General features: G+C 33.2%; 2 protein-coding genes across 3 annotated transcripts in view; one reads left to right on the forward strand and one right to left on the reverse strand.

The window, feature by feature from the left end:
* Positions 1-4868, forward strand: part of LOC101489447 (ABC transporter G family member 28) — a 7821-nt gene extending 2953 nt beyond the window's left edge. The window contains exons 6-15 of the mRNA XM_004506036.4: positions 4-22; positions 492-526; positions 673-746; positions 903-1762; positions 1928-2224; positions 2379-2873; positions 2970-3118; positions 3322-3611; positions 3712-3851; positions 4316-4868. Coding sequence (XP_004506093.1) covers positions 4-22; positions 492-526; positions 673-746; positions 903-1762; positions 1928-2224; positions 2379-2873; positions 2970-3118; positions 3322-3611; positions 3712-3851; positions 4316-4472 — 2516 coding nt within the window. The 3' untranslated portion in view covers positions 4473-4868. The remainder of the gene's footprint in view (positions 1-3; positions 23-491; positions 527-672; positions 747-902; positions 1763-1927; positions 2225-2378; positions 2874-2969; positions 3119-3321; positions 3612-3711; positions 3852-4315) is intronic.
* The window catches only part of LOC101502896 (ATPase GET3B-like), an 11486-nt gene extending 3087 nt beyond the window's left edge, over positions 1-8399 (reverse strand). The window contains exons 1-11 of one of the 2 annotated variants that reach the window (XR_003473736.2): positions 8200-8399; positions 7395-7606; positions 7063-7125; positions 6856-6966; positions 6492-6566; positions 6332-6400; positions 6176-6241; positions 6001-6066; positions 5831-5929; positions 5416-5547; positions 5046-5299 (exon numbers count right to left, since the gene is read on the reverse strand). Coding sequence is in view for 1 of the 2 variants with exons in the window: in XM_004505989.4 (XP_004506046.1) it covers positions 5162-5299; positions 5416-5547; positions 5831-5929; positions 6001-6066; positions 6176-6241; positions 6332-6400; positions 6492-6566; positions 6856-6966; positions 7063-7125; positions 7395-7606; positions 8200-8335 (1167 nt within the window). In the remaining variant the exon portion in view is untranslated. Of the gene's footprint in view, positions 1-4845; positions 5300-5415; positions 5548-5830; positions 5930-6000; positions 6067-6175; positions 6242-6331; positions 6401-6491; positions 6567-6855; positions 6967-7062; positions 7126-7394; positions 7607-8199 lie in introns of those variants that run through there. The other variant, XM_004505989.4, reaches the window with a different exon arrangement.
* Positions 8400-9957: the final 1558 nt, after the last annotated feature.

Below are 9957 nucleotides of genomic sequence, written 5' to 3' on the forward strand. Positions count from 1 at the left end.
TAAATAATCCTTGCAGTAGAGGGTATTAATATTTATCCCTCAACTTCTACTTCTAACTTTATTTTGTTCATACATTTATGTTTATCACCTGCCTATATACTTTTCTTACACTTTTTGAATACTTTACCATTTGCTTTTGCATTGTTTGGCCTAATATTGTTGGGTATGACTTATAGTTTACTAATAAGTGTGTATGTCATTCAGTACGATTTAGGGGTAATTTTGTATATTAAACTTTACTATTTAAATACAAGTTGTAAAATGTAATCATAAGCTTGAATATTAGAAAGATAGTGCAGTCACTCTACAGCGGAAGACAAATGCATGATTAATCAAAACGATGTGATCAAATCTCATGTGTACTTTATCTGCGTTTTTCATATTGTTTTCTTTGGAATTGGGGTTGTTGTTGTAACAAATAAATGTAATAGTCACATTTCATATATTTTCTGTTTGAGTTACATTTATTTATATATGAATATGAATTGCAGGTATTACTGCAGAACAGGTTCTACATCTCAAGAGAGTAAGTAAATCCAAGTCTATTATATGATATTATTTTTTTGTTTTGTGAGCTGAATTTACTAGCACTCTTATTCTTCTTCTCTATGTTTTTAAGTCTAATTTATGTAGTGAAAGATAACAATCCCATTGACCTTTTCTATTTCTCAGGATGTTTTAGGCTAGCAAGTTGTGAACCTAAATCAGCAAATCAAAACATTACTGCATATGGTCTCCTGGTTTTTGTGAGTAATCTTTGAACTTTTTCATTTTATGAAGAAATTAATGATCATATAAGTTCCATAACTATTACAATATATACATGACACAACATATTTTTTATTTGACTTTTTTAAATGATACTTGAAATCATTCACATCTGTTCAATTTTCAATGTATAGGCTGGGTTGTGTTTTTTGCTGATCATCATATACAACTGTTCTGATCAAGTTCTTGCAACTCGAGAAAGAAGACAAGCAAAATCAAGAGAAAGGGCAGCTGCAAGTGTAAGAGAAACACAAAATCGCGAAAAATGGAAATCTGCGAAAGACATTGCTAAGAAGCATGCAGTAGGACTACAATCACAATTGTCACGAACATTTTCGCGCAAAAAAACATCGAAGACAGACAATTTGAAAGGTGTGCTACCACCTATTGGACCAGGTTCATCAAAAGGAAAGAAAAAGGATAAAAGCAACCTGACAAAAATAATAAATGATATAGAGCAAGACCCTGATAGTCAAGAAGGGTTCAATGTGGAAATAGGAGATAAAAATGTGAAAAAGCAAGCACCAAGGGGTAAACAGTTGCATACTCAGAGCCAAATTTTCAAGTATGCATATGGTCAGATTGAAAAGGAAAAGGCATTGCAGGAACAGAATAAGAACTTGACATTCTCTGGAGTGATCTCAATGGCTAGTGACGTTGATACAAGAAAGAGACCAACAATTGAGGTTGCTTTTAAAGACTTGACACTCACTTTGAAAGGGAAAAACAAACATCTATTAAGATGTGTGACTGGTAAGTTACATCCTGGAAGAGTTTCTGCTGTCATGGGACCATCTGGGGCTGGTAAGACAACATTTCTTTCTGCTTTAACTGGAAAAGCAGCTGGTTGCCACACAACTGGTCAAGTTCTTGTAAATGGTCAGGAATCGCCTATTCGATCATTTAAGAAGATAATTGGTTTTGTGCCACAAGATGATATTGTCCATGGTAATTTGACAGTGGAGGAGAATCTTTGGTTCAGTGCCAGATGCAGGTATGTATACCACGTATTCACTCCTTGATCCCAGAACTTAAACTCACATCGATATTCACCCTTAGACACTAATAATATTTGAGAAAATAAAAATATTAAATGTAACTAAATGTGTCGGACATCATTATTCTCCTCTCACCTTTTGCTACATTTATGTCATTGTAGACTCTCTGCCGATCTACCGAAAGAAGAGAAGGTGTTAGTGGTTGAAAGAGTTATTGAGTCCTTAGGTCTGCAGGCGATAAGAGATTCTCTGGTTGGGACGGTAGAGAAACGAGGAATCTCTGGAGGTCAAAGGAAGAGAGTAAATGTTGGACTGGAAATGGTTATGGAACCCTCCCTTCTAATTTTGGATGAACCGACGTCCGGTTTGGACAGTTCATCTTCACAGTTACTGCTTAGAGCACTTAGACGCGAGGCTCTTGAAGGAGTGAACATATGTATGGTCCTTCACCAACCGAGGTAATTTTTAACTATTGCTAACATGTATTCTGAAGACATAGATAACAACAAGTTCTATATCGATACACTCAATGACACTCAAAATTTTATTATTAATTGAAATTCATCATAATGATCCTTTTGTTTATTCTTTTTTCATGTGGTGTCACTCCAGTTACACATTGTTCAAGATGTTTGATGATTTTATACTGCTAGCTAAAGGAGGTCTTACAGTGTATCATGGACCTGTAAACAAAGTGGAAGAGTACTTTTCCGGTATAGGGATTGTTGTACCTGACCGTGTAAACCCTCCAGATTACTACATTGACATTTTAGAAGGAATAATAAAACCAAGTGCAAGCTCAGGAGTAAACCATAAACAACTACCAGTTAGATGGATGCTTCATAATGGATATCCTGTGCCTATGGATATGCTAGAACTTATTGAAGGAATGTCTGCTCCAAGTGGTAATAGTGCAGCACATGGAACATCAGCTAACCCTGCACGACTTACCGCTGCACCTTCTTTTGCCGGAGAACTTTGGCAGGATGTGAAGTGCAATGTTGAGATGAAGAGAGACAACCTTCAACTCAACTTCTTAAGTTCGAACGATTTGTCCAATAGGACTACACCCAGTGCTTTCACACAATACAAATACTTTCTTGGAAGGCAAGTCAAAAGAGAGATGGAAGATATTTCAGCTAATTGTCATCAAAACATGATTTCTTTTTATTTTTTATTTTTATCTTAATTTTTTTCATGCAGAGTTGGTAAGCAGCGGTTGCGAGAAGCTAGAACAATAGCTGTAGATTTTCTGATTTTGCTGCTAGCTGGTGTTTGCTTAGGAACACTTGCCAAAGTGAGTGATGAATCGTTCGGAGCAACTGGTTACACATACACCGTCATTGCAGTATGTAAGTTTCATCTTTACTTGTTAGGGCCTATTTAATATCAATATATGTTTTGTTTTCACTTTTGATTACAAAATTGTCACCAACGACACCTTTGTAATAAAAAGTGGAAAAGGAAAAGGTTTTTTCAAACCAAACTGATGTTTAGTTATTATTCTCACGAAGTTAACTGCTTCTTTGTGAACTCATAGCATCTTTATTTTCAGCACTCCTTTCAAAGATTGCAGCTCTGAGATCCTTTTCATTGGATAAGTTGCACTACTGGAGAGAAAGCGCTTCAGGGATGAGTAGCCTTGCATACTTTCTTTCGAAGGACACAGTTGACCATTTCAGTACAATTATCAAACCTCTGGTTTACCTCTCCATGTTCTATTTCTTCAACAATCCAAGATCATCTTTCACAGATAACTACATTGTTCTACTATGTTTAGTGTATTGTGTCACCGGTATAGCTTACGTGTTAGCAATCTTCCTTCAACCAGGCCCAGCTCAGCTGGTAAGCCTTTAAATCATTTAAACCATAGTTGATGTGCTTAAGGGTTATGCCTCACTCTTAGTTACAAGTCATTTTTTTCTTGTGTTATGTTATTATGCAGTGGTCAGTGTTACTACCAGTAGTTTTGACTCTTGTAGCAACCTATGATAACGAAGAGGATAGCAAATATGTGGCTTTTCTATCTGACTTGTGCTACACCAAGTGGGCTCTTGAAGCATTTGTAATATCAACTGCTAAAAGGTTTGGATTCTGATATATTATCATGTGCTTTTTTATGTCTAGATTTGGAAGCTACTTTTCACTCCTCTTCACTTCTAAAAAATCTCACATGTTTCTAAAAGTTTAGTTCCGAAAGACTTAAATTGGTCGGAAGTGTACTTTCAAACACACAAATTATTATACTTTATTTTTCTGAATGTGTACATCTCTAGTTCTATTAGGAATCCGGATTTGTTGTAGTTACTGCATCACACTTTCATTCATGCTATAAGCAATTTGGGCGGTTACTTTGAGATTGAACGGTTCAAACTTCACAATCAGTTATATATAGTTAATTGATCTCGGCCATGATTTAGATCAGCCAGTCGAAACTCGGTACTTGCGACGCAGTTACTGTGTGTAATCCGGATCTAGGGGTGGAGAAAGTTTTTCCCTTTTCTCTATGCTAATTAATTTATGACATTTTTCTTTTCTTTGCCGTGCAGATATTCTGGAGTTTGGTTAATAAGTAGATGTGGTGCACTCTATTCATATGGCTATGATCTCAAACATTGGTACCAATGTTTAGGACTCCTTGTTGTGACAGGAATAATTAGTCGCGTACTTGCATTTTTTTGTATGATAACCTTCCAGAAGAAATAGTTTCAGCATTCAATCCCTCTGATTTTTTCATTTGGACAAAATTCAAGATTACATGTCCAAGACTCTACCTGTGGTCACCAACTAGAAAAAGCAACGTGACATGTGTTGTATTCTGGTATAAATATAGAAAGCTTATCAGAGAGAGTTTGAGAACAATTGTTAGGTGTGGATAAAGTAGCATTAGACTTCCTTAGAAGATACGCTTTCTCACTAATTGCTGTTTTCAAAGCAATTATTAGTTTTTTATATGCTTCAACAGCAAGCTCAGCATAACTCAATATAGGTCAATAGTTGAGTTTAACATTATCATTCATGTCTCCACCAAATTGGTTTGGTGGTGACAGTAACCAAATGTATATGATATGACTATCAATGGATCTATAAATTTTTCTATTCTTTCAATAAAGGTATGCATGAATTGCTCGTTGTAACATACATTTGTTTTCATATCAGATACTATGTGTTGAGGAGTTGTGAACACATTACACCCGCACAATTCTTTAAACAAGAAAAGAGACACTAACATCTAAAAATTAAAATAATAATAATAATAATGTAACAAACTGTTAGTACCCCATTTCACTGCTTGAACGAGTGCCAGAGTAATCGCTAAACTTGCTATAAATGTTTAAGTGTCTCCATAATGTGATCGTGTTCCTGAAATTTGCGAATTATCTACAATGTATGTTTTATCTCCAAAGCATCTCCCCCATGAATTTGAGAGCTGGAACGCCCCTTATTTCCATATCCACCAAGGGTGCCTTGCATAATCTCAAGCCAGCAAGTTCTGAATCATTGTGGATAGTTTCAATTGCACGTTGTTGATCCTGCATGTAAATCAAGCAGCAAACTTGTTTGACCACTAATAAAGTGTGATTACCCAAGATACATGCATGACTACTACCAATAAGGCATAAAAGATGGATGAATAATTTCTGATTACCTTTATTTTCATCGAACAAAACTTGCAGTCTGACGTAGGAGGTAAAATCTGATTAATGACTAGTCTTTTAACAGGTACACTTTGTTTCTTCAACGATGCATGTAATCTTGACGATTCACTAATTGCCATAACCTTGAAGACATTATATACCAAACAATCACAATGTGGCTGAAGTGAAAATTGTATATAGATAAAAATAAAATGAAGGTAATAAAAGGGGGGAAAAAGAGTAAATGTAAAGCAGACAAAGTATTTTACAATTAGATTTGAGGATAAACAAGCAACTACGTTTGAATAATTTTGCTAGAGAAATCAATTATATCATTTATATGCATTTCATAAAACATTGCCACATTGTAACTCATGTTTGATTACCAGAATTAGTCAAGTCTTAGGTCATGATGTTTAGCATTACCGTGGGAATCGTTACTATTATGAATTCGGTAGTGTCTGGATTTTGGAAAAGATCCTGTATTTTTGCCACTCTCTCCTTAAGCTTTTCAAGTTTGTCTAACTGCAAGTTCAAGCACAAGATCATTAGAATTTTGAAAAGGGAAAAAAATAGTATAAAATATAATAACTTACAGGATCATTTTGTGGTTGCTCTTTTCCCAACAAGGATTTGAAGATTGAACCTAATTTCATCTTCATCTGGACAGAGCAATTGATTTAGTAAAATTCTAGTATAGATGAATATTACCAAGCCCTAGTTATATATAAAGTTAGATGGTTTAAAGTTTAATGTGCATATAAATTATACCTTAATAAGTTTGCCGATAGATCCGTCCAAGAAGTCTGGTAATGACAGTAACCGAAGTGTATGACCCTATAAACAGATTTAAGAGATATAAATAATCTTTTTTTTTTCCTAAGTTTGCATAAACACATTGTAAAATAACTAATAATTGTTACGGACCGTTGGTGCTGTATCAAAAACTATCCGGCTGAACATACTATATTCTTGAGACTCAAGAAATTGCATCACCTGGATCAAAGCAGTATAATAAGCAGCGTTTTCAAGCTATGCTTAATATCCTCAATGCTTGTATTTAAAATAAATAAACAATTAAACATGCCTTAGAAATTGCAATGATTTCATCTGTCCCAGGTGGAGGAGTGTTCAAGAGCTCTTCAAGCTTAAGATCCCCTAACTACAGCAATGTCATTAACAAGAGAAGAGAATGTTATACAACATTTAGTGCTACTCCATGAAGTGCTTATTTGCTGGTTAATCAAATAAATGCATAAAACTATTAAAAAATACCAGAACTTCATATTATTATATCATATGTTTCAACACTGGTTGAACAATGAGATAGAAAAGGAACGGTCATATGCAATCACAATTTCTATGCAACCGCACTTTAAAATCTTAATCATATGTAAACAAAGCCATGAACTATTACACTCAAAAGCACTCAAAACTAAATGGCAAACCACCTGATTAGCAACCGCTCCAAGTCCCATACTTTCCATTAAACTCTTAACACCCCCACCACCATATTTTTGACCAGCTGCACGAAATTCATCCATAGATTTCTCAGGGTTTATCTGTCATCAACCATCAAAGATACAATAAAAATCACATCATGCAGTTCACAAAAAGACCAATAATGCAATATCAAATTGTTTAATAAAAAAGATTACCTCAAGAGCATATAATGGAGAATTAACACCTTCGACCGGAACAAGATTTCCCCCTGTCAAATCCTAACAGGACCCTAAAGTTTTATCCATATTGCAGAATAAACACTGAAGAAAAAGATCTTGCAAAACATATAAAAAAAAATTGAATTCATAGTGATTTTTATTTTTGTGACATTAATAAGCTTTGTAGCACCGAAAGCATGCTCCAATGTCTGACACTTTGATTACATTATATTCATTTTCTCAAATTATTACCGGTGTCGACGTGTCAATGTCATGTCCAGTTTCTATGTCAGTATTTGTGCTTCATATTCATATTTAATAAGTACTACCTGAGCAAAAGAGTCACTTAAGGAATGAGCAGGGTCAGTTGAGACAACCATAGTAGGGTGTCCATGATTTGCAAATTTGACAGCAAGAGAGGCAGCACAGCTTGTTTTTCCAACACCACCTTTCCCACCGAGCATGTAGTACTTCCTATCCTTCCCTTCTACCATCTCATCAAATCCACAAACACTTTCTGCTACATTTCCAACCAGTCTCACTGCATTTCACATATATTCAATTACTCCCTCGTTTCTTTTTAACTCTCATTTGTTTTTTAGATTGTTCCTATTTGTTCATTATTTTCAAACTTCAATGACACATGAACTATTATTTTCAATAATACCTTAACTATTTATTGCAAGAGAAATAGGTAGAATAAGATAATAATCGGTCAAAAATTAATTTCATAAAAAATAACAAAATTTAATCATTTCATTGGTTTCTTTACCATTCCATCTACAGATGAAAAAAGATGCCAAACATATAAAAAAAATGCGTTCCTAAATATAAGTAGTCCTCTTTCAATTTAATAATGTGTATTAAATTAATTTTCAAAGATAAAATGTCAAAATTGAATACATTAACTCCTATATACAAAGGGCACTTTAGGAACAAACTACACAAAATGCAGGCATATAATTAGGGATGAAGGGAGTAATTCACTTTCATTTTCACTCTTTCTCAAAGCTGAAGTCAGTGAATCATTCATATGCATGCATTTGACATCACTACAATCTATATAGTACTAGAAAATGCATTCATTTTCTCCAATAATTTTAATTTATTGCTATGATTTGAAATTTGAAATACCTTGTGATAAAGTTTGGACAATGAAAGGTGTTTGGTGCAACGAAGAAGAGGAGATAGTATCCAATGTTGTGGTTATGTTGCGAAGAAGAAAGGAGTTCTTTTGATTCTTCAAAATGTGGCCAAGCAGCGCCGCCATTGATCTAGAGTTTACAGAAGCAAACAGAGAAGCTATGAGAACGACACTTTTTTTTAAGTGAGAAAACTTTTGGCTACCGCACTTATATTGGAGAATCATAAATGTTAAACCGTTGGATTACCATCAAATTACTTTAACGGCGACGATTTTTTTTTTTTTTTTTAAGATTCTCTTATTTCTTTGATAGCTCGAACTTTTGTATATTTGTAAAATGGTCAAGTTTTTCGGAAAGTGGTTAATTTTTTTAACCGTAAATAAAATTTATTTAAATAGTAAAATAAAGATAATACAATTGTGAGTTGGAATATCTCTTATTCTCATTTTGAGATTAACAATAGTGATTTAGAGAATTAAATATACACTAACGATATGCATAGACATTTCCAAAACCAATATTACAATAATATGTCAAAAGGATATGCATAGACATTTCAAAAACCAATATTACAATAATATGTCAAAAGGGGATTATAGATTTAACACTATCAAATTTTTAAGTTTTAGATTTTTGGTTTCTTTAGATTTGTTATGATTTTTAATTAAAAATTTTAAACATGGAAATAATTTATATAATTGTCAAGGACTAAATGCATAGACAAATATATCGGTAGTCGTACTAATGATTTAGTCAACTTAAAATATGCAATATATGAATGATGGGGTGAATTAGTAAGTAGGAAATTAACTCAAGTATCGTTTAAAATTATGATAATACTAGTATATTCTTTTTTCTTTTAGAGTACAATAGAAGTTGACATATCTTAATCTTAAAAATTAAACTAATTCATTCCACATCAACTCAATGGTCAAGAATAATAAAAAATTCACACTCTTTAAACTCATTCATCTATAAAAAAAATATTTGTTTGTGATCGCTCGTATTAACTATAGTCGACCTATGAAATATGTTGAGACAAAATTCCTTAATAATGTCTTAAAGAAAACAAACTTTATGATTAATGATAAAATAATTTTGATTCAAATTATTTATCTAAATTGTGTTTTGAGTGATTTATAACCTAGACTATAATGAGTAAAATAAGTGTTAATCAAAGAGCAAAATCATTATCTCTCTATATGAGATCAAAGACATCACCGATACATTTACAACAAGAATGCCTTGCATTTAAAATATCAAGAACATTTTCCCAATCAATGATGAAGAACAATGGTATAAATGCAAAAGAAATAAAGTTCCATGAAAGGGTCCTCTAAGTTATCAAGAAAAATGTGTCTTAATCATTTATTATTAGTTAAGAACTGAAGGTCAACCTTAAAAGGTCAAACAATCATATTCATAAAAATCAGAAGGATTTAAGAAGACCAAAATATTCACATTAAAAGACAAAATTGACAAGCACTTTTACAAAGTACTAACAGAAGCGACTACTACAACAAAAATATACTTTCAATTGTCAAATCACTCTCAAGAAACTTGAACAACACTTTTACATTTTCCTCGGCTATACTAAACTATGAACAATCAAATCAAAATGTTATGATATCGTGAGTTTTAACTAAAACTCATTGATTATCATTTTCCTTAGCTTTTACGTATTTTGTTAAAGTTACCACTAGAGGCCAATAATTTTTCTTGATTATTATTTGTCTCATGACACTTA

Source organism: Cicer arietinum, chromosome 6 (genome assembly GCF_000331145.2).
Source record: "Cicer arietinum cultivar CDC Frontier isolate Library 1 chromosome 6, Cicar.CDCFrontier_v2.0, whole genome shotgun sequence".
Lineage (NCBI taxonomy): Eukaryota > Viridiplantae > Streptophyta > Magnoliopsida > Fabales > Fabaceae > Cicer > Cicer arietinum.